At 58.2% G+C, this 26,737-nt stretch overlaps 2 protein-coding genes and 1 long non-coding RNA gene across 13 annotated transcripts in view; 1 reads left to right on the top strand and 2 right to left on the bottom strand.

The window, feature by feature from the left end:
• Positions 1–1,097: 1,097 nt before the first annotated feature.
• MFAP2 (microfibril associated protein 2) lies at positions 1,098–7,374 on the bottom strand. Of its 2 annotated transcripts, none has more exons than XM_004024765.5 (9): positions 7,230–7,374; positions 4,882–4,959; positions 3,748–3,837; positions 3,536–3,562; positions 3,347–3,433; positions 3,138–3,182; positions 2,277–2,364; positions 1,879–1,952; positions 1,098–1,633 (listed from the first exon to the last, which is right to left on the bottom strand). In XM_004024765.5, exons 2-9 carry the CDS (start codon positions 4,916–4,918, stop codon positions 1,530–1,532), a joined length of 552 nt encoding a protein of 183 aa, XP_004024814.1. In that variant the 5' UTR covers positions 4,919–4,959; positions 7,230–7,374; the 3' UTR covers positions 1,098–1,529. The 2 variants fall into 2 exon arrangements, with proteins under 2 accessions (XP_004024814.1, XP_018867227.1); XM_019011682.3 differs by having other exon boundaries at positions 3,748–3,834.
• Positions 2,820–4,434, top strand: LOC129533343 (uncharacterized). The gene is made up of 2 exons (XR_008679482.2): positions 2,820–3,199; positions 4,308–4,434. It is a non-coding gene; the product is annotated as an uncharacterized lncRNA (long non-coding RNA).
• A 5,234-nt stretch (positions 7,375–12,608) lies between the features above and the next one.
• Positions 12,609–26,737, bottom strand: part of ATP13A2 (ATPase cation transporting 13A2) — a 28,516-nt gene continuing 14,387 nt past the window's right edge. For 7 of the 10 annotated variants that reach the window (XM_031013306.3, XM_031013323.3, XM_031013311.3 and 4 more), the window contains exons 10-29: positions 26,649–26,715; positions 26,414–26,545; positions 23,428–23,583; positions 22,794–22,904; positions 22,662–22,708; positions 22,384–22,572; positions 20,382–20,588; positions 19,220–19,315; positions 18,977–19,136; positions 18,743–18,863; positions 18,468–18,592; positions 16,854–17,014; positions 16,614–16,730; positions 16,418–16,497; positions 15,002–15,154; positions 14,818–14,914; positions 13,726–13,949; positions 13,485–13,636; positions 13,114–13,283; positions 12,609–13,009 (exon numbers count right to left, since the gene is read on the bottom strand). In XM_031013306.3, the coding sequence (XP_030869166.3) occupies positions 12,872–13,009; positions 13,114–13,283; positions 13,485–13,636; positions 13,726–13,949; positions 14,818–14,914; positions 15,002–15,154; positions 16,418–16,497; positions 16,614–16,730; positions 16,854–17,014; positions 18,468–18,592; positions 18,743–18,863; positions 18,977–19,136; positions 19,220–19,315; positions 20,382–20,588; positions 22,384–22,572; positions 22,662–22,708; positions 22,794–22,904; positions 23,428–23,583; positions 26,414–26,545; positions 26,649–26,715 (2,703 nt within the window). In that variant the 3' untranslated portion in view covers positions 12,609–12,871. The remainder of the gene's footprint in view (positions 13,010–13,113; positions 13,284–13,484; positions 13,637–13,725; positions 13,950–14,817; positions 14,915–15,001; positions 15,155–16,417; positions 16,498–16,613; positions 16,731–16,853; positions 17,015–18,467; positions 18,593–18,742; positions 18,864–18,976; positions 19,137–19,219; positions 19,316–20,381; positions 20,589–22,383; positions 22,573–22,661; positions 22,709–22,793; positions 22,905–23,427; positions 23,584–26,413; positions 26,546–26,648; positions 26,716–26,737) is intronic. The other 3 variants (XM_031013326.3, XM_031013328.3, XM_063702300.1) reach the window with 2 other exon arrangements.

Here is a 26,737-nt window from a genome sequence, read left to right as displayed (position 1 = left end):
TCTTAGAGCCTCAGTTTGCTCGTCTGTAAAATGGGAACCTAACCCCATAGGGTGGCTCTGGGGAAGTTCACATAGGAGGTGCTCAATCAGTGTCCGAAGGAGAAATTAACACTCATCCTCACCTGCTGGAGTCCAGCTGCCCGATTCAGCCACAGCACTGCCACTGATAGCTGTGGACCCGTGGGTGGGACCCTTGGGTGGGTTACTTAATGTCTCTGGGCTCAGTTTTCCTGTCTCTAAGAAGGGGATATGAATTGCATCCACCACATATGCCTGTTCGGACGGCTAAACAGGAGTGTGTGAGCCTTCACACAGAGCCCAGGCCCCACGTGCTGGTTGGAGGGAGGTGTTATAATGGCTTGCTCGTTTTTGCCCTTTTTTTTTTTGAGACACAGTCTTGCTCTGTCGCCCAGGCTGGAGTGCAGTGGCGCGATCTCGGCTCACTGCAACCTCCGCCTCCCGGGTTGAAGCAATTCTTGTGCCTCGGCCTCCTGAGTAGCTGGAATTACAGGCACACGCCACCACGCCTGGCTATTTTTTTTTTGTATTTTTACTAGAGACGGGATTTCGCCATGGCCAGGCTGGTCTCGAACTCCTGGCCTCAAGTGATCCGCCCGCCTCAGCCTCCCTAAGTACTGGAATTACAGGTGTGAGTCCCTGTGCCCCGCTTTTTTTGCCCTCTTAATGTCACCCATCTCCCCAACTTCCCAAACAAAGGCCTTGGATGTCAGTCCGCCTGCCTTGACCCTGTGCCCCCCCACCCCATGGGCGGCCTCCCATTTTTGCTGTGTCCCTCTGGTGATGGGAACTCAATGTGCTCACCAAGCAGCCCTGGTCGTCAGAAAGCTGTGTCCCTGAAGCCTTCCATCTCCCGTGCAATTCCCACAACACGCATGCACGCGTACACTGTCATGACGCAGCGTTCTGGGCAGGGCAGAGCTGGAGCCGGCGGGTAAGGAGGTGGGGCTGGGACTGCGGAAGCACAGGGCACTTGAGCAGATAGTTCACTCCAAGGGGTCAGGAGCCTCTCAGGACAGTCCGCGTTGGGGGCACTTGGCTGGCCCCTCTGTGCTCTCCACCGAAAAAGTGACTCGATCTTTTGTAAAAAGTTGTTTTTAATTTTGTATAAAATAAAGGTGGTCCATGCCCACGGGGGCTGTAGGAAATCCAAGCAGACCAGCTGGGGTGGGGGGACGTAGCCTACCTCGGGGGACTGTAAATGGGGGACTGTCTGTCCTCAAAACGGGCTGAGAAGGCCCGTCAGGGGCCCAGGTCCCACAGAGAGGCCTGGGATACTCCCCCAACCCGAGGGGCAGACTGGGCAGTGGGGAGCCCCCATCGTGCCCCAGAGGTGGCCACAGGCTGAAGGAGGGGCCTGAGGCACCGCAGCCTGCAACCCCCAGGGCTGCAGTCCACTAACTTTTTACAGAATAAAAGGAACATGGGGATGGGGAAAAAAGCACCAGGTCAGGCAGGGCCCGAGGGCCCCAGATCCCAGGAGGGCCAGGACTCAGGATGCCAGCATCACCCTAGCAGCTCCCACAGCTCCTGGCACAGGAGGCCGCCACGGATTGGCACAGGCCGCTGCTGGCCATCACGCCACATTTGGAGAACTTGTCCCGACAGAGGTCAGCTATTGGGGGCAGGAAGGAGGCAGGGTCAGGGTGGAGCTGGGTGATGGGAACCGCTGCCCCTCCCCCAACTCTGGTGATGGGAGTGTTTTGAGGATGAAAAGTAGCAGGGAGGGCAGCTCAGGGTGTCCTGGAAGTGGGCCTGGTGGATAATATGTGTTGAATAAACATCAGGTGGGTGGCTAGGGGGCCAGATAATGATGCGGGTGTGGGGACAGGGGAGGTCTTGGGGAGGAGGCCTTCCTACCTCGGAGGAGCTCCTCATGGGCACACACTGTACGAACACAGATCTCCTTGTTAATGACGTACACACGGCGGAGGCTGCGGGGACAGGGCACGGGAGGTCTCAGCCCCACTTCCACCCAATCCCACTGGGATAGCCCAGACAGAACCTGGCACTGGAGCCCGGACAGAACCTGGCACTGGAGCCCGGACAGAACCTGGCACTGGAGCCCGGACAGAACCTGGCACTGGAGCCCAGGAGTGGAGGAGGTCCCTGGCCCAGGCTCAACCACAGAACTGAGCTCAACCTAAGGACTCACTATCTTTCCTCCAACTCCCACCTTGGCTGGCCAGAGCTGTCCCCTGTGCCCTCTAGCCCCCCATGCTCCGGAATCCTCCCGACAGCTGCCCATCTGTGCTCACCTGTAGAAGCAGACCTCTTTGAGACACTGTTTGCAAGGCCTGTGTATGGAGTAGAGGCGGGTGCACGGGTACTGTTCCTCACGGCAGTCTGGTGACAGGTGGGGTCAGACTAGGAGCCCAGAGTTGGGGGCGGCCCCCAGCCTCACCCACCTGAGGCTGGCTCACAGGGCCTAGTCCCCCCTGTACCTTCAGGCCCCGTGCAGACACCCATACCTACACATGCCCACATAGACCCACGCAGCATTGTCAGACTTCCCAGGGCTGTAATATTCATGTATCAATTCACAACCGCACTTACTATAGAAGCCTAAGTTCAAACAGAAATTTGCACCCACCCAGGCATCGCCACAAAAGCCCATACCAACTCCCGAGCAGATGTGCCCACGCTCACAGAAGCCCACATAGGAGCGCTCACACCAACCCACACGAGAGTGAGCACACGGATTCTCCTGCACACACACATCTTGTTCTTTCAAGCTCTCAGCTAGGGCAGCCGGAGGGCACCGCTCAGCCAGCCTGCACTCCCTGGCCCTTCCTCGCCTCCACATGTGCACCACCCAGTCTCTCTGGCTGGCAGGAAGCCCCCAGCACACTCCCTGCCCCTCCCAGTATCTGTGAGGTCAGGGGCCTTCCTAGGCTGCCAATTTAGCCTCCAGCCAGGCACGCTGGGGACAGGTGGGACCTCCTGGAGCTGCCTGGGGGGCCTGGTGATGCCAGCCTACGGCAGTCATACTGCCCACATTACTGCCAAGAGCCCACATGGGCAAGGGCCAAAGACCTCCAGCCCACCAGCACCACCCCCTACTCCACCCCAACTTCAGGCCGTGCCTCCATTTTTCCAGCTGTCAAGAAAGCCCTTACCAAGAGGCCCAGGCTCTGTGGGCTCCAGCTCTGCATTTCCTGGTTCTGGTGTGGAGACAGAGGTAGGCAGACATCATTGGGAGGGGTCTCTTCAGGGCAAGGGGAGTCACCTCTCCCAGCCCTGGCAGACCCCCACTCCCAGGGTTGACAGGGTGGGGAGGGGTGAGGCAGGAGCTGAGACAGGGGTGGGAGCAGGGTCTGGGGCCTACCTGGGGTTGGGGCTGGGATGACTTCCTGTTGGACTTGCTGCTGGGACTGGAACTGGAACTGTTCCTCGGAGGGCCGAGGAGTCACCTCTGCAGCCAGGGGAGGATAAGGGGGTCTGCTCCCTCTACCCCTCCCAGGGGGTCTCCCCACCCCAGCTGCCGGCCCGTCCTATCCTACCCCTAGCCCGTTACCTTGATAATCATAGTAGTCTGGGTTGTCTGCAAACAAAGATGAAAGTGGAATTGGTGGGAGTAAGGCTAATCCCCCAGCCCCTGGGGCAAACAAGTTCCCTCCTGAGCCAGGGACCAACCCCCAGAGTTCCCATCAGCGTGTCCAGTGCGGTCCCTGGCTGAGCCAGGCACATCTGAGCAGCCAGACCTCGGTGACCCGGCAAGGCCCTTACCGATCTGGTCGCTATAGTGGGTGTACTGGACGTGGTCAGGGAACGGCGGCAGCGGGTCCAGGTCATACTGGCCCTGAGCCAGCAAGCCTGCTGTGGGGAGGCAAAGCATGTAGGGTACCCCATCGGGAGGGGCAACGGGGGCCCGAGGCGCTTCTGGAGAGTGGAGGCGGGGGTCACAAGGTCAGGCCTGTAAGAGCCTAGGACCCTACAAGCAGATTCCTAGAGGATCCAGACTCTTCTTCGATGGTAAAGACCCTTCCCCACCCTGGTCGTGGGTCACCTCCCTGACCTTACCCTGCCCCTTCCTGTTGCTGGCCTCCTGGCTGCTCCTAGGACTCCACATGCTCCTGCCTCCCTCAGAGCCTTTGCACCTGACGCTCCCTGGGCCTGTGAGGCCTGCTCAGCTCCTTCAGGTCTTCCCTGGAATTTCAGCTGTGCCAAGATGCCGCCCCACCTCCAGCCCACCAGCCCTCCTGCTGATTTCTGTCCAGCACTCAGCACATGCTGGAGTTTCTCATGTCTGCTTGTTTCCTATTTGTCTCCCTTCCCTGGACTGGCAGCATGATGAGGAGCAACGATGTGTCTGCCTGGTTCATCGCTGAATCCCCAGGGCCCAGCCCAGCACTTGGCACGTGGTAGGGACTCAACACATCGCTGCTGAATGAATGAATGTTGGCCCTGCTAGGACTTTTGTGGTCCTCATTGATTCTCCTCATTTGGCCAGTAGGGACCCCCACAAGGTCAGGACTGTATAGAGCAGAAGGGCCCTGAATGGATCTAGAACTCAAGCATCCGGACTCCCTGCCTTGGGTGCCCCTGCACCTGCACCTGCACATCGGCTCCCAGAGAGGCCTTGTGCCTTGTGCCCACGGAGTCCTTGTGCCTGGGACGTGCCCTCCAGAACCCTGCCTGCCTGCTGCTGTGGAAGGCTGGGGGAAGGGCCAGGAGCTGCCTCCAGATGCTGCCAGGGTTGGCTGGTCCAGTCTGTGGTCCAAGCAGGCAGAAGGCCCTGGGAGCTGGGGAGCTGAGTTCTGGCCATAAGTCGTGACAAAGGCTCACTGTGAATTCCCCCTACTAACCCTACTCCTCAGCCCCACATAAGGGGAGCTACCCCCCGCCCCAGGAGACACTTACCAGGCAGGAATAGCAGGAAGAGGTAGGCAGCTCTCATGGCAAAAAAGAGGCAGGCCAGGGTGGTGTCAGAGAGGACAGCTGGGGAAAGACCGGTGGGAGAGCTCTACCCAGGGCCACACCCAGGACAGCAGAGCTCACCTTTGATCCCCTGATTTCACCCTGGAGAAGGTGGCACCCAGAATAGAAGCCAGGCATGGGAGGGCTGGAGTGGAGGGACATCCCAGTCCCTGCTGGCGCACTTAGGTGTTCAGGTCACAAGGGACAAGGCCTCCAACCCAGCTCCAGGGCTGATCCTGACAAGCAAACCCCGTGTAGTGGGTGTACTTGATGTGGTCAGGGAAGGGCGGACCCTGCCCTGCTCACTAAGGGGACATTCCTAATGTGCTCCCAGCCCAGGCCATTCTGTCCTCACCCACACCCATGCTCAGCCCTCTGGCCCAGTGGCTCCCTGGGTGTCCAAGGCACTGACTGCGTGAATCACTGAACCCAGGCCCATCCTTGGGACCCCAGCCCTGGCCAGCCGGCATCACCGCCTGGACTCAGCAGCTTCTGCCAAGCCCACCACCTGCTCCCAATTAGCCCCTGGGCCCTAAGCATCCTGCTCAGCAGGAAACCACATACACATGGGCCTGCCCGGCCCCCAGAGCGGCCAGGCCGGGCAGGGCTCCCAGCTCCCAGAAGACTCCTCTCCTGCCAGGCCTCCAGGCCTTGCAAGACCTGGCTGTGTGCATCACAGGCTCACGAGACCCGGGCTATTTGCAGCAGCAGGAAGCACTAGAGTGAAGCCTGAGGGGGCTCCTCTGGATCCCAGAGAGGCAGCACTGAAGGGGCCGTGACATCACCCAGGCTGGGGGTTCTGCACCCCCTGACACTGTAGGCAAGTGTGTGTGTCATTTGGAGGGAGACGGCATGGGGTCCGTGGCTTTCATCAGGCTCCTGACATTCAAGAGCCCAGCCTCCAGTCCTGGCTACACGGTGGGACTTGGGGGAGCCTCCGGTTCCCCACATCCAGCCCCAGCTCAGTGGAGGGCCACCTCAGGTCTGTCAGCCTTCTGTAGGGAGGGCTGTGAGGGCGGGGTCCATCCAGGAGGGCCCCTCCCGGCTGCAACCCAGGAAGTCCTTTCAGAGAGCTAGCTGGAAACCCCAACTTTGGTTTATTTTCCCCACTGGGAATCCAGGGAGAGGGGAGGGAAAGGGGAGAAAGCAGGAGGTCTTTCCCTCCTTCCTCTCAATCCTGAGGCCTCCCTGACCTCCTGGCCCCTCTCATGCATTAGGCACCTCACTAAGGTGGAGCGGGAGCCGGGAGACAAAGCTCAGGACCAAGCTGCCCCAGAGGCGAGGGATAGCTGGCTCCCCATACCCCATTCTGAAAACCCTTGACCTCCTCATGGGAGGGGGATGGAAAGACCCAGAGAGCCTTCCTTGCCCTTCTCCCCATCGGTCAGGTCGGTCGGAGCCCCCGCTGCTCAGCAGAAGGCGCTGAATTGGGGCAAGAGGGGCTGCAAGGTGTTGGGGGATGCCTGTCGGTACCCTGCGGGGAGTCTTCCTCCCCTAGGACTGGCCCCGAACCCAGGCTTACTGGGGGAAGGAGGCCCACGGGCTAGCGGGGAGGCAGGAAAGAGGGAAGTCAGTGTGGAGTTCCTGAACTCCTCCCACGGGACCATATCTCCAAGCTCTTCTAGACGAAGGGGTTTTGGGGCGTGCGGGAGGCCAGGACCTGCCTGGGAGGCTGCCCCACCCCCACCTCTGGCCTCTTCCACAGCTGCGGCCTCCCCCACCCCCGACTCCCCTGCGTCCTGGGAGGTGGGGGACAGGGGGCCCCGACGCTCGCTCAGACATCAGACGGAGGGAGGGCTCTGCCGGCTCCAGAGCCGGGCTCGGGGGGAGGGGTCCCGGCGGGAGAAACCCAGATGTTGCAGCGCCGCACAGCTGGGAACAATCAGCCGCGGAAACTTGCTCCGCGCGCCCTCGCGCTCCCGTCTCTGATCTCTCTTTGTCTCTCTGCGTCTCTGTCTCGGCCGTTCCCACCGGGGGCCCCCCCACCCCACCCGCCACATTCCAACCTCCCCGGGAGAACAAAAGATGTCCCATCCCCCGACGACCTCACCTCTGGCTCCCCCCAAACTCGGGCTCCCCGCCCTTCCCAATTCGCGTTCTCTCTGCAGAGCAACCCCAAACTTTCCAGGTGCCCCCTTGGCGTCCGCTCTGAAGGCGCGGGGTTCAGGAACCTCCGCGGCTGCCCCAGGATCGGGGACCCAGAGAGCCTGGCACCCTCGCCCCCGCGCCGGGGGACCCGCCGACGCCCCTGACCGCCCCCCGGGGCCCCCAAGTGCCAGGCCCGCGCCTACCTGTCCGGGTCACTCCGCCGCCCGCTCCGAGTCCGCCCGCCGGAGCCGCCCCTTGGCCCGCTCCGAGTCCCCCTCCGGGCCCCCGACGGGGCTGGCGCCCGCCCTCCAGCCCCGGAGCCGCTGGGTCCTAACGCGAGCTTCCCGCATGTGCCGCCACGCCGTGCCCTCGGGGTTCCATCTCCTGGGGCGGGGGGGGGGGTGTCCCCGGGGTAGAGGCTCCCGGAGCCGTCCTCACGTCCGTGCAAAGCTTCCTCCTCCTCACAGCTGCTCCTCACTCGACGTCGACGGGGTGAGGGGGGTGAGGTGGGTGAGGGGGGTGAGGTGGGCAAGGGTAGGCGTGTTGCCCATTTCACAGAGGAGAAAATCAAGCCTCCCAAAGTGACTCACCCTAGGCCCCTCAGCCAGAAAGTAAGCCTCGCTCTCCCTCTGCCTTCTCCCAGCTTCCAGGACACTCTCCTGCCTTGGTTTTCCTTCTGCCTCTCCAGCCAAGCCTGCTGCGTCTCTCAGGCCCGCACCCTCCTCTCCTACACTGCTGAGCTCTGGGCCATGGCTGGCTTCCACAACCAGCCGTTCTTTCTTTCCTTTTCTAGAGACAGGGTCTTGCTGTGTTGCCCAGGCTCGTCTCGAACTTCTGGCCTCGAAATTTTGGCCTCAAGCATTCCTCCTGTCTCATCCTCCTGGGCTGTTGGGATTACAGGCATGAGTCCCCGCCCCCGGCCATAACCAGCACCTCTTTCAGCCCTGACCCAGCCTATGTGTCCCACAAATGTCCTCAAGATGCATCAGCTTCAACAAGCATCCAAGTCCAAATTCACGACCTCCTAACTCTCCCCCAGACCTGGCCCTCCAGGGTTCCCAGTCCCCCATTGGCCCCGCAGCCTTCCATTACCCAGGCTTCCTCCCCTGCCCTTAGCCCTGCATCTCATCCAGCACTCACCCGTGAATGCTACCTGAAAAATTTCTTTTGTGACTCCGTTCACTGCTCCCACCCTGGCCTAAGCCACTGTGAGACCAAGTTGCAATCCCAAGAAACCGCATTTGCTCTTTCTGCTTGTCAGAAGCTGAAAAAGCCCTGACTCAGTGACTGGGGGCAGCCCAACGGAAGGATGCCTTGAAGATGGCAGGCAGGGCAGAACACAGGCTCCCATGCCTCTTGCCTGAATCACTGCATTGTTAGAAAATATAAGTTAAATGATCCTGGCTGTGCCTTTTCCTGTACATAAGATAGCACCTGACAGGACTGACGATTATGCCTCTATCATCTATATAACTAGGTGCATCCTCGAACCCAAACCTTGGCGAGATTTGCACTAGTGTAGCTTCTGAAGACATTTGATGTAAATTTTTCTTCTTCTTTTTTTAATGATCCCGGGTCTCGCTCTGTCATCCAGGCTGGAGTGCAGTGGCACCATCACAGCTCACCTCTTGGGCTCAAGTGATCCTTCCACCTCAGCCTCCCAAGTAGCTGGGACTACAGGCAAGAGCCACCATGCCTGGCTAATTTTTTTTTTTTTTTTTTTGTATTTTTTGTAGAGAAGGGGTTTTGCCGTGTTTGCCCAGTCTGGTCTCAAACTCCTGAGCTCAAGCAATCCACCCGCCTCAGCCTCCAAAAGTGCTGGGATTACAGATGTGAGCCACCGTGCCTGACCATAGCTTCTGGGCACATGCAGAACCGCCTGCCTCTGTATCTAAACTGTGGGCTGAAATGCTGCTTTGGCGCAGTCTAACAGAAACTCTCTGAAACCCTCTCCCAGGGTGCAGTCCTCAGTAAGACTCAATAAAACTAACTTTAATTTTTTCAATGGCTGATTTTTTTTTTTTTTGAAATGGAGTTTAACCCTGTTGCCCAGGCTGGAGTGCAGTGGTGTGACCTCGGCTCCCTGTAACCTCCACCTCCCGGGTTCAAGAGATTCTCCCACCCCAGCCTCTCGAGTAGCTGGGATTACAGGCACATGCCACCATGCCAGGCTAATTTTTGCTTTTTTTTTTTTGAGTAGAGACAGGGTTTCACCATGTTGGCCAGGCTCCTGACCTTAGCTGATCCGCCTGCCTTGGGTTCCCAAAGTGCTGGGATTATAGGCATGAGCCACTGTGCCTGGCCAAAAGGTGGATTTTTTTTCTTTTTTTCTTTTTTTTTTTTTGAGACGGGGTCTTGCTATCTCCCAGGCTGGAGTGCAGTGGTGCATCCTCAACTCACTGTAACCTCTGCCTCCTGGGTTCAAGCGATTCTCATGCCTCAGCCTCCGGAGTAGCAGGGACTACAAACACCCGCCACCATGCCTGGCTATTTTTTTTTATTTATTTATTTCTAGTAGAGACGAGGCTTTGCCATGTTGTCCAGGCTCGTCTCGTACTCCTGACCTCAGCTGATCCACCCACCTCGGCCTCCCAAAGTGCTGGAATTACAGGCGTGAGCCACTGCACCTGGTCAAAAGGCTGTTTCTTATTTAGTTGACACCACCATCATTTGCCTGGGCTCTGCGATAGCCTCCACTCTGGGCTCTCCCACGTGGGTCCTGCCTCCCTCACCCCCGCAGATCATGCCCCTTCTACTGATCGCCTTTCACTCAGGTTAGGGGCTCAACTCACCTGTGGCCTCCAGGGCCCCGGCCCTTTATGGCAGCCTGGCTCTGCCTCCTCTTCCTCCTCCAGCCACTGGCCTTTGGGGGTTTTCTCCCGAACCCCTCTCCCTCCCACACTGAGGCGTTTCTTCCTCCCGAGCACTGGCTGAGGTCTCCATGGGGTCACAGATCAAACCCTCCCTTCCTCAGAGGGGCCTTCCCTTTTCCCTTTTTTTGTGCTTTCTAGCTTTACTGCTTGCAGTTGTCTTGTTGGCCTATGTCTGTGACCATCTGAACCCTGTCCCTCTTCCCGATGAGACTGTCATCTTGCCCCGTGAAGGCCGGGACCAAGGCTGTTTTTGCTCATCTTCGGTTTTGCTCATTAAGTTCAGAGCCCGGCTCAGAGCAGCAGTTCAGCAAACATTTGTGGAATGAATGAGTGAACTGTACACTAAACTCTTCCCAGAGAGGCTGGCTGGGGGTGCAGATCCTCTGCCTGTGGGGCAGCCTTCAGCCCTGCCCAGGAGCCTAGGCCTGAGGCGGGAGTGAGTTGTAGGGGCTGCGGGCTGGGAGGAGATGAGGATGGCCCCTGTTTTAGACCCTTGCCATCTGAGCTCTTCATCGCCAGTCATTCCCCCACCTCCCTTAGACTCTGAGTCTTAGGGAGGGAGTAAATATGCCCTGTGCCTCCTTCATTCCCATGCCCCGCCCACCAGTGTCCATTGCAGTGCAGCAGAGACTTTTGTCACCTGGAGAGAGGTGGGCCCTCAGGCCAGGCCAGCTCAGCCCTCTCTGCCTGCCCTTAGACCCCACTGCTGCCAGGAGCAATCCCACTGGCAAAAGAGAGGAAATCACCCAGCAGAAATGCTGTCCCCTACCCTTGAAAAAAGGAGGGAGGTTGGGTGCAGTGGCTCACACCTGTAATCTCAGCAGTTTAGGAGACCAAGGCGGGTGGACCGCTTGAGCCCAGGGGTTTGAGACCAGCCTGGACAGCATGGCAAAACCCCATCTCTACAAAAAATACAAAAATTAGCTGGGTGTGGTGGTGCTGGCCTATAGTCCCAGCTACTCAGGAGGTTGAGGTAGGAGGATCACCTGAGCCTGGGGAGGTAGAGGCTGCAGTGAGCCACGATTGCACCACTGCACTCCAGCCTGGGCAACAGAGCAAGACCCTGTCTAAAAAAAAAAAAAAAAAAAACTGGGAAACTGAGGGGCTAAAGTTGCCAATTCGTGTCCTGGCTCCCAGGTCCTCTCTGCTGCTTCTACCCATTCCCCTGGCTGTTTCTTTGGGCAGGGGAGGGGATGGGGCTGTGGTTGCTGTGCTCCCACTATGTCTTTGGAGATGTGCTCCTTCCCTGCCAGGCTTTCACGCTGGATGGTGAACTGCTCACAGGGTTAGACCATGTTTTTGTCCCGTTTTATTCAGTTTGTTGAGTTAGTCCTGGTGCCTGGCACACACCTGTCCAATAGATTCATGAATAATCAGCTAAGGGTAGAGGAGGGATTTGAACCCAGGCCTCTCTGTGGTTTTCTCTTAAACAGCATCTACCACCCTGAACCGTCGCTGGCTGGCAACACAGTGCCAGGAGCAGAGGTCCACTGTGATGTGCCTCCTGGCAGGACTTACATCCTCACACCCACATCCCTTCTCCCCAGGATGATTCAACGTTTTCTCAGCCCCTACTCTGGCAGGCCTGGGGATAGCACCAGGGGTTCCAGGAATGAGGTTGGCCAGGGCTTTTGGAAGGCAGGAAACAGCCGGTCTTTCCTGTTCTCCCCTGCCCAGATGAGCCAGACGGCCAAGCTGCTTCTCTAGAGCAGAGGGGCTTGGCCAGGGGCCCGCTGGTGAGATGAGCTCAGAGGCACCCACCCTTCCCTGAGGGATGATTCGCGTGGTTCTGGCTGGGAGATGTGGGCTCCGAGCCTGGATTTCATCTGAGGAAGGAACTGCCCACAAACATGTCCCAGGATGCTGGGGTGGGACGGGGAGGGGGTAAGGTGGGAGAGAGGGAGCTGCCCCCTAGCAAATGCCTCCCAGGCAAGCCCACATCTCCTTGTCCTCCAAAGGAGGGTAGGAGGGTTAGGAACATCGAAGCTGGAGTCAAAGCTATCCGGCCCCACTCTGACTACTTGTGTAACCTCTAAGCCTTGGTTTCTTCATCTGTAAAATGGGAATAGTACCACAGTTGTTGGAAGGATGACATGACAATGTGTGTAAAATGCTAAATGGGGCCAAGCGCAGTGGCTCACGCCTGTAATCCCAGCACTTTGGGAGGCCAAGGTGGGCGGATCACCTGAGGTCAGGAGTTCGAGACCAGCCTGGCCAACATGACGAAACCCTGTCTCTACTAAAAATACAAAATTTAGCCGGGCGTGGTGGCACATGCCTGTAATCCCAGCTACTCGGGAGGCTGAGGCAGGAGAATCGCTTGAACCTGGGAGGCGGAGGTTGCAGTGAGCAGAAATCACACCACTGTACTCCAGCCTGGGTGACAGAGCAAGACTCCATCTCAAGAAAAAAAAAAAAAAAAAAAAGCTAAACGGAATATCCAGGCACATGCTGGACACAGAGGAAACATTATTACTGTGAGATGAGGGAACACAGGCCCAGAGAGGGGAGTTGGCCAATGGAGTCTGAAAAACCAGGGGGTTCCAGGGGGTTGTCAGGCTGAAAAACCAGCCTGAAAAACCAGCCCCCCAGGGGGTTCCAGGGGCAGACACATGCAGGGGCTGCCAGCTGGGCACCCGGGGGTATGTGCATTTCCTCCTGGGCAGGTGGGAGGGTCTATGGTGCCATGTATGAGACAGGCACGGCAGAGCCAGGAAAATATCATGACTTTATTTGCTACACTGACAGCAGCACTGAGGGGAGCTGGGGGCTGCCACCCCTACGTGGGATGGTCCGAGGTAGGGGACAGTAGTCAACGCTTCCCCAGGGTGGGGGTAGTCTTGGGGGAGGAGTGTAGACAGTCGCCAACCTCAGGGATGTGGGAGGTGGTGGCGGTGGTGTCGCTGGAGAGGGGTCCAGTTGGTGGCTCAGAGGCAGGGAGTTCCAGTGTCTGGGGTGCCCGTGGGCCTGCACTACCTCAGGGGGCCGGCGGGCAGCGGCGGCCAGGGCTGCTCGGCCAGCTCTCGTTCCAGCTGCTTGAAGCGCTTCTTGGAGGCCCGCTTGGGCCGGAGGTGGCGCAGGCAGGCGGGGAGGCACTGGTCTAGCACGCTCTGCAAAGGGCAGGGAGGGTGTCAGGGGCAGCCGGGGCTGAGCTGGGGTCAATCCACCCCCACCTCCCTTCTCTCCTGCTGCTGAGACCCAGGGCGGGCCCCACCTCCAGCATGAAGGCTCCCACGAAGTTGAAGGTGACCAGACCCAGCAGCAGCAGCTTGAAGCAGGTGTCAGTGATGTTCCTCAGTGCCAGCGGCCCCTGCAGGAGGCCGGGGACCAGGACAAGGCCCACCAGGATGGAGCTCAGGAGTGCCAGGGCCACCAGGAAGGGCACTGGGAGCAGGAGAGTCTCTCAGGCAGGAGCCATGCCCCCCCGGGACCCACAGACACACGTGTGCACACCAGTCTTCCACAGACACACGTGTGCACACCAGTCTTCCACTCAGCTGGCACCTCTCTCCCATCTGCCTCCCCAGCACCCCAGGGCTCCTCCCTCCCTCCGCCAGCATCTCCCGCCCACGCCTGCAGTGGCACCATTGGTGTAGAGCGGCCGGCGGAAGGGCGCCCCCTTGGACACGGCTGCAGCCAGGATGAGGTACTGGAAGCTGGACAGAGAGAAGACCACGGTGTTCTCGTAGTTGGGCAGGTTGTCTGGTGCGGGCACTGTCCTGTTCAGAGGCACGAACCTGGGGGTACAGGGATGGGGGTCAGGGAACGAATGTGGGGTGGACAGGGACGGGGCGGGATGGGGGTGGTCAGTCAGCTCCCTACTCACCATGGCTGGGCCAGGGTCAGGAAGTAGCCCCCTAGCTGCACGCCGGTCACCAGGGCCACCTGCAGCAGCAGGCTGCTGAGCACGGGCACGCTGAGCAGCGCCCCCGGTGGCCGCACCCGTCCCAGGACCAGCGCTGGCCCCGTGCGGCTCATGAGCACTGCCACTGTGGTGGTGATGACCAGGTCGATGGCCAGGAACTGCAGGTCACCCAGGTTGGTGTTGATCTGCCACAGGGAAGGGAGGGCAGAGGGGAAACTAAGACCTGGCCCTGGCAGCCCCTAGTCTGATAGCAGAGGCCCCACTCCTGCCCCGAAGGAATCTGATGGGTAAGGCATCCACCAGTCTAATGGGGGCAGTACTCTCCTGCCAGCCCAGTGGAGGAGGTGCCGCTCTTGATGTAAGACAAACCCCTGGTCTGATGGAAAGGGCACCTGTGCTGACCTTGGAGGCCTAAATCTGAGGGGAGGTTTCCCTCCCTGTAACAAACTCCCGGCCCGATGGGGAGGCTTTGGCTCTGCCTTGCAGAGTCCCTATAGCTACCAGGGCATGCGCAGTTCCTGCCCTCAGGGAGCTCCTCGCTTTCAGGCAGACACAGGGACAGACCCAAGTATAAGATGTGCGCCGCCCTGCAGTGTCACCTCATTCGCTGGGGGTGAGCAGGCCATGCCCAGAGCAGGGGAAGGGAGAGCTCCTCCAAGTAGGGTGTGGGAGGTACAGCCAAGGTATGGGGCAAAGCAAGTGCATCTGGGGAAATGGGCAGACCTGTGGGGATGGGGCGGGGGAAAGGGTTTTGGCCCTGCCTCCGTTCAGTCTTCCCTGCAGATTGGGGAGCTCCCAGAGTTGCGGTCAAGATGTTAGCCCATGACAGCTGCTGCCATTTGTGAGGACCTAGTGGGTACCAGGCTCCGTGCCTGGTGTTTTTCTCATCTCCCCCAAGCCTTGCCACCTCTCCAACCACACAGCCGGAGAGTGGCAGGGTCAGGATCTGGGCCCACATCATCTATTCTGGGACCTGCCAGCTCCAAGGCACACGGCTGTGTCCCCTCCCTAGTCCTGGGACAGCTCTGGGTACGGAGCTCTGCAGATACTCACCGTGTAGAGGATCAGGACGGAGATGAACTGGGTCAGGCTGTACAGAGCCATGTACTTGAAGACGCTGAACGAAGTGTCAAGGGAACAGCGCCCCTCCCTGGGTGGCAGGGCATGGACATTAGGGGGCCCAGGTTGGCTGACCAGCCCTGCTGAGCCCTCACCCACCGGTCCCTGCCTGCCTTACCTGATGACCATGGGCACGCACTCAATACTGGCCATGCTCGAGGTGAAGGGCGAGACCACTGAGGCTTCTGCCTGGGACAGCGAGATGCCGACATCAGCCACCTTCAGGGCCCCACAGTCATTGGCGCCGTCTCCGCACATGCCCACGCAGTACCTGAAGAGAGGTGTGGACAGGTGTGGCCTGGGGAATTACTCCACCACCCCATGGGTGGGCTGGCAGAATATGATGACAGCTGGGCCCCTAATGCCACATGGTGCCTGGTGTACAGGAGGCGCTCAGTGAATAGATGCAATTATTATTATTATCATTATCATTATTATTTTTTGAGACGGAGTTTCACTCTTGTTGCCCAGGCTGGAGTGTAATGGCATGATCTCAGCTCACTGCAACCTCTGCCTCCTGGGCTCAAGTGATTCTCCTGCCTCAGCCTCCCAAGTAGCTGGGATTACAGACGCCCGCCACCACGCCTGGCTAATTTTTTGTATTTTTAGTAGAGATGGGGTTTCACCATGTTGGCCAGGCTGGTCTTAAACTCCTGATCTCAGGTGATCCACCCGCCTCAGCCTCCCAAAGTGCTGGGATTACAGGCATGAGCCACCGTGCCCGGCCTATTATTTTTTGAGACAGAGTCTCCCTCTGTTGCCCAGGCTAGAGTGCAGTGGCGTGATCTCTGCTCACTACAACCTCCTCTGCTGCCCAAGTGCCCTCAGCCTCTTGAGTAGCTGGGATTACAGGTGTGCGCCACCATGCCCAACTAATTTTTGTATTTTTAGTAGAGACGGGGTTTCACCATGTTGGCCCGGCTGGTCTCGAACTCCTGACCTCAGGTGATCCGCCTGCCTCAGCCTCCCAAAGCGCTGGGATTACAGGCATGAGCCACCGCGCCTGGCCTATTACTATTTTTTGAGACAGAGTCTCGCTCTGTTGCCCAGGCTGAAGTGCAGTGGTGTGATCATGGCTCACTGCAGCCGCAGCCTCCCAGGCTCAAGCGCAGTGGTGTGATCATGGCTCACTGCAGCCGCAGCCTCCCAGGCTCAAGCAACCCTCCCGCCTCAGCCTCTTGAGTAGCTGGGATGACCGGTGTGTCACCACACCTGGCTAATTTTTAAATTTTTAATAAGAGATGGGGTCTCACTTTGTTGCCCAGGCTGGCCTCAAACTCCTGGGCTCAAGTGATCCTCCCACCTTGGCCACTCAAAGAGGTGGGATTACAGGAATGAGCCACCGCACCCAGCCTACAATTATTATTTTTAGCATGAAAGACCTGGGAGAGCCTGCCTGCTTTTGGTGAGGAGGGGTGACAGCTCTCTGGTGCCTGAGGAGGGAGACAGGGCCCTGGGGAAGGACAGATGCACAGACGAACGGACAAGCTCAGTCCCCGCAGGCCCTTGCCCACACCCTCTGCCGAGCACTCACTGAAGCTTCTGTAGCTCGCACACCAGCTCTGTCTTCTGCTCAGGGGCCATGCGGGCAAAGACAGTGCCCTGGACCAGGACCTGGGAGCACAGGGAGATGGGGGAGGGCTGAGGCACCTACCAGGGAGAGCGAGCCGTGAGGAAGGAGACAGAGCAGGGGAGGCGCGGGGCGGCCGGGGAGCTGGGGGCGGCCCTACCTTGGGCAGCAGCTTGGGGAAGTGCTTCACAATGATACCAAAGGTGGGCCCGCTGAGGGCCAGGTGCCTGGATCGGGGGTCTGGCTCCACGGCGTAGCTTGCAGCCTGGTCAGGATCCTGGGGGCCCAGGAAGCTCAGCTTAGCTCCCCCTGCCCACCCTGGAGAGTTGGGGCCTGGGTCAGGTGACACAGGGGTGGGGTCACTGGGTGCGGTACAGCTGGAACTCTGGGTTAGCCTCACCTTAACGCCATTCACGGCTGTGGGGGACTCCATCGGCAGGAACTCAAGAGAGGCAGGCTGACCCCGCTCGGGGTGGGTGGCGTGGACGATGATCAGATGCTCCTGGGGGGCCACCATGCCACAGCCCCGGGCCACAGTCACCGCTGTCTGCAGGTTGTCCCCTGGGGGTTATGGGGCAAGGTGAGGGTCTGAGGCTATCCGGGGAGGCCATCCTCATCCTGATCCTTACAGATGGGAAAACAGGCTGGATGAAATCCGTCTGCCACCACCAGCCAAGTGAGCTGAGGCAGGTTATCAACATCCCTTTGCCTCAGTTTTCTCATCTGTAGATCCAGGCATTGAAGGGTCTTAGGAGAACCTGGAGCCATGGGCTGGAGCTCCACATATACTCCTTTTTTTTCTTTTTTTAAGACAAGAGTCTCTCTCTGTGGCCCAGGCTGGAGTGCAGTGGCTTGATCTCGGCTCACTGCAACCTCCTTCCTCCTGGGCTCAAGCCATTCTCCTGCCTCAGCCTCTTGAGTAGCTGGGATTACAGGAGGGTGCGACCACACCAGGCTAATTTTTTTTGTATTTTTAGTAGAGATGGGGTTTCACCATGTTGGCCAGTCTGGTCTTGAACTCCTGGCCTCAGGTGATCCCCCTGCCTCGGCCTCCCAGAGTGCTGGGATTACAGGCACGAGCCATGTGCCCAGGCTACATATACTCCTTACTGCTGTGTGACTCTGCTGCCAAGTGCCCAAGAATGTGTGTGCACATATGTGTGTGTGCAGGGGCGGGGAGGACAAGGACACAGACCTCTTAGCTCCTGCTGTTTCACCCTAGCTAGAATCTTTTTTTTTTTTGAGACTGGGTCTCTCTCTGTTGCCCAGGCTGGAGTGAAATGGCGTGATCTCAGCTCACTGCAACCTCCACCTCCCGGGTTCAAGTAATTCTCCTGCCTCAGCCTCCCGACTAGCTGGGATTACAGGCATCCACCATGCCTGGCTAATTTTTTGTATTTTTAGTAGAGACGGGGGTTTCACTATGTTGGCCAGGCTGGTCTCGAACTCCTGACCTCAAGTGATCCGCCCGCCTCGGCCTCCCAAAGTGCTGGGATTACAGGCGTGAGACACTGTGCCCGGCCATTTTCATATTCTTTGTAGAGACGAAGTTTTGCCATGTTGCCCAGGTTGGTCTTGAACTCCAGGGTTCAAGACATCCTTCTCCTTTGGTCTCCCAAAGTGCTGGGATTACAGGCATGAGGTACTGTGCCCGGCCAGAATCTTTCTCTTCCTGCTCCTTGAGCTTGTCACAGCCTCTGAGGCTGACATCATTATCCCCATTTCTCAGAGGTGCCACCTGGAACCCAGGCTGTCTGACAGCACACCTGGGTTCCTTGGAAGTCACTCCACTCCTCTGAGCTTCAGTTTCTTCATCTGTCAAACAGGGGTGACAATTACCACTTGCGGGGGGGGATATTGTGAAGAGTCACGAAATGTTTAAAAAGGACCTGGGACCTGGCCTGAAGCAAGGGCCCAAAAAGATGCCCCAAAAAGGAATCCCTGGTGCCCCTTTTCTCTGCCAGGAAGGGGCGGATTCTGCCCTGCTAGCCCGGGCCCCTACATGCCATTGTACCTGTCACCATGACGGCGCGGATGCGGGTCCTTCGCAGAGCCTGGATAACTGGCGTTGTCTGCGGCTTCAGTAGGTTCCTCATGACCAGCAGCCCCAGGAGGCTCAGCTCTCCTTCCACAGTGTCCCTGGAGGGTGGGCAGACCTGGATCAGAGGTCATGCAGTGGCCAGGGCCCCTCTCCCAGCCACCAGGCAGGGCATCTTCCTTGGGCTCTGCCTGCGTGAGAGCCTCCCTCTGCCTAGTCCTCAGAGTGGGTGGGACCGGAGACAGGCCCACCTCGTCAGTTGCTGGGCTGCCTCCAGGCTGGGCACAGTGGGCAGTGGCTTGCTGGCCAGGGCCACGACACGGTAGCCAGCAGCTGTATAGCTCTGCAGCATCTGGGCGAAGTCGGTGGGCACTGCCAGGGAGAGGCAGGTGTCACAAGGAGGGGATGGCAGGGACAGAGGCTGGGTACCCACCCCATTCTGTGCCAATGCCCAACGAGGGGGACTCAGGGGCTGCCCCCTGCACCTGTCTCGGGGTTGCAGAGCCCTGCCACCAGCTCTGGGGAGCCTTTGACGTAGGCCTCGGGCTGAGTGGCCCCTGGCCACGCCACCACCACACTCATGCGCTGCAGAGCCGAAGAGAAGGGGAAGCGGTGGAGGACGCTGACTGGCACCGGGGGCTCCTCCTGCAGGGTTGGAGAGGCAGCTGAGGTGCTGGCTGGGGAGCCCACCCCTCTGCCCTGTACCCAATAGGCCCCCCTCAGCTCACCATTGCCTGCAGCTGGGGCTCCCAAAATGGGGGTCTCATCACTGCCAAGACCTGGGTCCCAAATGCTGAGTCTGCAGCCGGCTCTTCCTCCAGGACCTGGCAGGCAGGCAGGGAAGGTTGGTGTCTGGGGGCTTTGGCTCACAGAGAGATTTGAGCTAGACTCAGGGAAGACTTCCTTCATGGGAGACTGAATAGTGGGTTAAGAATGTGGGCTTTGGAGCCAGGTGGACTCAAATTCAAACTCTAGCTTTGCTACTTACAAGCTGTTGGGTGACCTGGAATATGTTACTCCAAATCTCTCAGCCTCAGCATCCGTGAAGCAACATTTGAGCTTGCTTGCTAGGGCTTGGGGAAGAGGAAATGAGACCAGGCCTCTGTGGCCGTGCGCTGGCGCATAGTAGGCACTCAGCCTGAGGCCTTGCCATTATTATTGTTATTTTTATTTTAAGACAGAGTCTTACTCTGTGACCTAGGCTGGAGTGCAGTGGTGTGATCTCGGCTTACTGCAACCTCTGCCTCCTGGATTCAAATGATTCTCCTGCCCTCAGCCTCCCAAGTAGCTGGGACTACAGGCATGTTCCACCACACTTGGCTAATTTTTGTATTTTTATTAGAGACGGGGTTTCACTATGTTGGCCAGGCTGCTTTCAAACTTCCGACCTCAGGTGATCTGCCCACCTCAGCCTCCCAAAGTGCTGGAATTACAGGCATGAGTCACTGCACCTGGCCTATCATTATTATCATTTTTTGAGACAGGGTCTCGTTCTGTTACCCAGGCTGGAGTGCAGTAGCGTGATCACAGCTCACTGTAGCCTCGCCCTCCTGGGCTCAATTAATCCTCCCACCTCAGCCTCCTGGGACTACAGGCATGCACCACCATGTCCGGCTAATTTTTGTATTTTTGGCAGAGATGGGGTTTTGCCATGTAGGTCAGGCTGGGGTCCTGGGCTCAAGTGATCCTCCCGTCTTGGCCTCCCAAAGTGCCGGGAGCCATGTTACAGGTATGAGCCACGTTACAGGTATGAGCCACTGCGCCTGGCCTATTATTATTAATGGTGGGCATAATAAGAGACCACCCTGGAAGACGGAGAGGGAAGACAGGGTGGGATTCGTTAGGCCCCACTGCCCAGAGGCAGGGGGCTGACCTGCTTGGCCTCCTCACCCAGCCAGTAGACTCCACCATCTTCAAGTCCATGGGGTCGCCCACGGGGGTGTCCTGGAGCCGGCTGAGGGCATGGCAGGTGGCCAGTGCTCGGAGCAGGGGCCCCATGGGCAGGCGGCGAGGCTCTGGGACCAGTGGCAGGAATGCCTGCCCCTTCAGGGGCACCACCCCCATCACGTCTAAGCCGTCCTCAGTGAGGGTGCCCGTCTGTGGGAGACAGGTGGGTGGGGCAGCGATGAGTCCTGGGATGGGGGTGCCCTGCTGAGCTGGGCCTCCAAACCCCAGGCCCGGCGGACCCTATGGGAACCCCAGGAACTCGAGCTGGAGCCAAAAGATGCCCTTTCTTGCCTGCTGTCCTTGGCACATGTGATTCCCTCTGCTGGGGTCCCCCTCCCCAGCCCCCACCGTCTCCCTGTCTAGCATCATCTCTTCCAGGGTGTCTTCCTCCTTAACTCCCAAGTTAGGGCAGGTGGTTTGCTCTGGGCTCCCACCCATGGCCTCTTCACTTCCCCACACTTGTGCATTGTGGTTAAGGACCCGGCCCACAGTTGGCTCTCTCCCTCTCCCTCTCTCTCTCTCCCTCTCTCTCTCTCTCTTCTCTCTCTCTGTCTCTCTCTCTCTCTCTTCTCTCTCTCTGTCTCTCTCTCTGTCTCTCTCTCTCTCTCTCTCTCTCTCTATATTTTTTTTTGAGATGGAGTCTTGCTCTGTCGCCCGCGCTGGAGTGCAATGGCGCAATCTCAGTTCACTGCAACCTCCACCTCCCGGGTTCAAGTGATTCTCCTGCCTCAGCCTCCCAAGCAGCTAGGATTATAGGCACGCGCTACCTCACCCACCTAATTTTTGTACTTTTAGTAGAGACGGGGTTTCACCATGTTGGTCAGGCTGGTCTCAAACTCCCGACCTCAGGCAATCCACCCGCCTCGGCCTCCCGAAGTGCTGGGATTCCAGGCATGAGCCACTGCGCTGGGCCCCCTCCCCAGTTTAAAAGCGCTCTGTGGCCCCCGACAGCCTCTGAATGGCACCTAGCCTCTGTCAACCAGGCCACTGCCTACCCGGCCCTGTCCTGCTCCACCACTCCCCATGCCCAGGTACACAGCACATCTGTGCCATGCCACTCCCTGTGCCCCAGGCACACGGTACATCTGTGCTATATCACTCCCGCCTTTTACCCTTGCTTCTCCTCGACCTGCCCCTCACTGAGGTCACTGAGGGACCTGCTCAGGGGGCTTCCTTGACTGCCTTCTCTCTAAGGAAGTGCCCTCATCTAGAACACATCAAGCTATCCCACTGGCTTCCTTCCTAAAACCCACTGCCCACCCCTCAGCCCCGGCAGCTCCTTTGTGCACTCCTGGATCACTTATTTTGGTGGGGGACACACACACTCCAGTGACCACAAGGATGCCTGTGTTGGTCACTGCTGGGCCCCAAGGGTTGGGAGCAGCACGGGATGCACACTAGGGCCCCAGGTCCCCACCAGTAATTTTTTTTTTTTTTTTTTTGAGTTTCGCTCTGTCACCCAGGCTGGAGTACAATGGCGCGATCTTGGCTCACTGCAACCTCTGCGATTCTCCTGCCTCAGCCTCCCGAGTAGCTGGGATTACAAGCATGTGCCATCATGCCTGGCTGACTTCTGTATTTTTAGTAGAGACGGGGTTTTGCCATGTTGGTCAGGCTGGTCTTGAACTCCTGACCTCAGGTGATGTATCCGCCTCAGCCTCCCAAAGTGCTGGGATTACAGACGTGAGCCACTGCGCCCGGCCCCCCACCAGTTCTTGAACACATGAATACATGATTCTAGACATTTCATCTGCCAGACCGTGAGCCCAGTGAGGGCAGGAGTGGGATGGGGTGGAGGCGGGGGTGGATCCTCTGGGGGTTTCCATCCCTAGACAGGACCTGGCATCCTGTGGGTGCTGCTGAGAGAATAACGTGGGTGTGGAGGCCTCACTGGGGCGCCTGTGGCTGTCCCGCTCCCCTGCACCAACCCCACCTGCGGCCCCACCTTGTCGAAACACACCAGCTGCAGCTTGCCCCCCAGGTTGATGCGCAGTGGGTGGATGCAGAAAATGCCCTGTCTCCGCAGTCGGCTCTGGGAGTAGAGCGTGCACACGGTCATGGCAGCAGGCAGGGCAGGTGGCACCACCACGGTCACCAGGTCGAGAGCCCGGATCACAATCTCGTTCAAAGGCACCTGGCAGGGGGCACCATGAATGTGAGCACCCGGCTGGTTGGCCCCTGGGCCCTGCTGGCAGCACCCCCCACCCCACCCCCAAGGCTTACCCGGTTTCGGTAGAGGATGAAGATGCTGTAGATGGTGCCGAGGAGAGCTGTGGGGACAGCGAAGGACTGAGTGCGATTTGGGACCCAGGTGGGGGGGGCTATGGGCAGAGGAGGGTGCAGGGGACCACTCACCCAGGACAGAGAGGGCAGCCACAAACTTCATGCTGTGTTTATAGAACTTGAAGTTGATGGGCCGGGGGTGCAAGATGGAGCTCACCAGGCCCCCTTTTGCCGTGCAGAACCCTGGGGAGGAGGCAGGGACCCCAAGGCAGGGAAGCCAGGGTGAGGGCAGGTCTTCCCCACCCCTAGCCCTCCCGACCCGTGCCTCTGGAGTTGCAAGACATGATGTTTGTGAAATTAGCCATCAGCAGTGTGGAGTCCTAACAGGTCTGGCCCGGCTCTTGTAGGCTTTTTAAGGGCTTTAAACAAGGAACTAGTGGATAGCATCTAAACACTGGGCGGTTCCACTGAAAATCCAGACACAGGGAAGGCTCCTGCCTGCCCGCTCCATCCCTGCCCGCTCCGGCACTGTAACCCCGGCGCCTCCTCCAGATCTTGCAATGCTTGGCCTTAGCCTGGCCCAACTTCTGCTAAGATGGGAATGCTCAGACCCCAGTTGGGGGGCAACTGGCCCGAGGTCCCACAGCAGGGCAGCAGCAGAGGTGGGCGTGGGGTCCAGGGTTCCAGGTCCCACCCTGCCCCACTCCACCTCTCCCACGGGTGCTGAGCCCGGGATCTCTCTCAAGCCCAGTCTCCCGGCTCATACCTGTGCGGGTCACCACTGCCAGGACGTGCGGTCCCACATAGGCCCGGGCCTGCAAGATGAGGGTCCCGCAGAAGAGTGTGTGCCGCCGGTGTGTCTCTGCACAGTAGGGCCCCAGCCCCTCCGGCAGTGCCGTCTTCAGCACTGGAATGCTCTCTCCTGGTGGGGAACGTGGTGTGAGGACCACTCCACAGCCCTCCCTCCCACCAGCAAACCAGGAGTTCCGTGTAGAATTGTCCCACAAGCTCTAAGTCTCAGTTAACTCTGTAACCAGGTGTGAACAAGAAATCACAGCCCCATTTTATAGAGAGGAACACTGAGGCTCAGAGACGACGGAGATATAAAGGCACAGGGAGACACTCCTGGAAGCAGGTGGCAGCCAGCTCCCAGCCACCAGCGGGGGGGTCAGACAGAGCACATGTGGGCATCATGTGTGCAGTGGGGCGGGGTGGGGGAGTCGTTCTCTTTCTGCTGGAATTATTTTATAACATGCATGGAGTGCTTTTCTAACTCCAACCAACAGAAATATTTACAAGGGGCCAGATGCGGTGGCTCACGCCTGTAATCCCAACACTTTGGGAGGCTGAGGTGGGCAGATCACTTGCGGTCAGGAGTCCGGGACCAGGCTGGCCAACATGGTGAAACCCTGTCTCTACTAAAATACAAAAATTAGCCGGGTGTTGTGGTGGGCACCTGTAATCCCAGCTACTTGGGAGGCTAAGGCAGGGTAATAACTTGAACCAGAGAGGCGGAGGTTGCAGTGAGCCGAGATCGTGCCACTGCACTCCAGCCTGGACAACAGAGTGAAACTCTGTCTCAAAAGAGGAGGGGAGGGGAGGGGATGGGGTAAGGAAGGGGAGGGGGAAGCAGGAGGGGGAGGGGAGAGAAATATTTACATGGAGGGGGCAAATATTTCCATGAGTTGGAATGAGAAAAGCACTGCATGCTTGCCATGGCCCTGTGAAGTCCTGGGCAGGCTGCCTGGCAAACAGTGGCACTCCCTTACTGAATGCCTGCAGGCTGGGACTATTGAGCACCTACTGTGTGCACATTCCTGCAAGGGAGTCAGACAATCCTGCCATGTCTGCCTCACAAGAGATGAGCAGATGAAGTATGTGTGGACAGTTTGCGGAGGGCAGGGCTCAGGGCGTGTGCCCACAAATCATACTGATCACAATTACTACTTTTTTTTTTGTTTTCTGAGACGGAGTCTTACTCTGTCACCCAGGCTGGAGTGCAGTGGTGCGATCTCGGCTCACTGCAACCTCCACCTCCTAGGCTCAAACGATCCTCCCACCTCAGCCTCCCAAGTACCTGGGACGATAGACGTGCACCACTACACCTGGCTAATTTTTTGTATTTTTGGTAGAGATGGGGTTTCAACATGATTTCCAGGCTGTTTTCGAACTCCTCACCTCAGGCAATCCACCCACCTCTGCCTGCCAAAGTGTTGGGATTACAGGTGCAAGCCACTGCGCCTGGCCTACGATTAACATTATGATACAAATACAATGCCAGCCAGAAAACTTCCCTGAAAAAAAACTACTATCCTGTGGTTTTTAGTAAACTCTCTCCAGTATCTACCACCAAAATATAACACATCTCAGAGAAAGAAACACTTGCACACATCAAGAGACACAGGACAAAGCTGCTCCTGTGGCGTCCTTTGCAATGGCTGGAAAATCACATTCTAAACACTCATGGCAAGCGGGCCGGTTGAGTCAGTTACGATACATCCGTATTGTGGACTCTCATGCAGCCATGAGGTGGGGCCATCCGTGCTTACGGAACGATGCCAGGAGAAAAAGCAAAGTATGGAACAATACACAGCATACAATCCCACGTTCAGAACAAAAGGAGAGGCAAATCAGCCCATGTGCACACACGTAATGCGGAAAAAGGCGTGGAAGACACCTCACACCCTTCACAGTGGCTGCCCTGGGGAGGGGAAGGGAAGGGGACTGTGGGGGAGTGAATGGGGACCACAGTCTCTCACTCTGGGAGAGCGCTTCCCACTCTCCTGTGCCATCTGGAATCTTTATGACCTGAAGGTGGGCACTGGTATAGAAACAGCTCAGATGCAGCCAGGTGCTGTGGTTCATGCTTGTAATCCCAGCACTTTGGGAGGCTGGGGCGGGCAGATCACTTGAGGTCAGGAGTTCAAGACCAGTCTGACCAACGTGGTGAAACCCCATCTCAACTAAAAATACAAAATTAGCCGGGTGTGGTGGCGCACACCTGTAATCCCAGGTACTTGGGTGGCTGAGGCAGGAGAATCGCTTGAACCCAGGAGGTGGAGGTTGCAGTGAGCTGAGATCGCACCATGGCACTCCAGCCTGGGCAACAAGAGTGAAACTCCATCTCAAAAAAAAAAAAAAAAAAAAGGAGAAATAGCCCAGATGCACTGGGTGGCTGGCCATTTATGCTGCACCTCTCACGCTCCTAAGCGCTTTGCACAACTCTGTCCAGGAGGAGTGACTGACAGCCATCTTACAGAAGAAGAAACTGAGGCACGGAGATGATAAGTGGTAACGGCCCAGGGGTGTGAGGTTAGCAAGTCCTAAAGCTGGGATTGTTGCTTGAGAGAAAAAGGAAGAGGAGGCGGCGCGCTGGCTCACACCTGAAATCCCAGCACCTTGGGAGGCCGAGGTGGGTAGATAACCTGAGGTCAGGAGTTCAAGACCAGCCTGGGCAACATAGTGAAACTCCATCTCTACTAAAAATAAAAAATTAGCTGGGCATGATGGTATGCACCTGTGGTCCCAGCTACTCAGGAGGCTGAGGCACAAGAATCACTTGAACCTGGGGGGTGGAGGCTGCAGTGAGCTGAGATCATGTCACTGCACTCCAGCCTGGACAACAGAGTGAAACTCCGTCTCACAAAAAAACAAAAAAGGAAAAGGAAACTCAAATGAAAACTTCTGCCGCAGGGCAAAGGGTTGGATGGCAGGGGAGGAAGGAAGCTGCAGGCCAGGGGCTGGGGGCTCACCTGTCAGAGAGCTCTCATTCACCATGCACTCGCCGGCCACCAGGGCGGCATCACAGGGCATCAGCCCACCCTCCTGGGGCAGCACCAGGCAGTCTCCGGGCACTAGCTCACTGGAGTCCACCCACTCTTCCTCTGCAGGCAGGCAGGAGAGGAGCTCAGCTAGGTGGGGCCAGCCCCAGCCATGCCCCGCCACCCTCCCACTCCTGCCCCCACCCCCTGGGCCCTAGCTCCTCACCTCCCCCTGGCCGGCACACGCACACCCGCATGGACAGCTTGACCATGTCCCTTAGAGTCTGGCTTTGCTGTGGGCAGGGGACAAGAGGG

The sequence above is a fragment of the Gorilla gorilla genome, chromosome 1 (assembly GCF_029281585.2).
Source record: "Gorilla gorilla gorilla isolate KB3781 chromosome 1, NHGRI_mGorGor1-v2.1_pri, whole genome shotgun sequence".
In the NCBI taxonomy this organism is placed as follows: Eukaryota; Metazoa; Chordata; class Mammalia; order Primates; family Hominidae; genus Gorilla; species Gorilla gorilla.
This window is presented reverse-complemented; position numbering and strand designations above follow the sequence as displayed.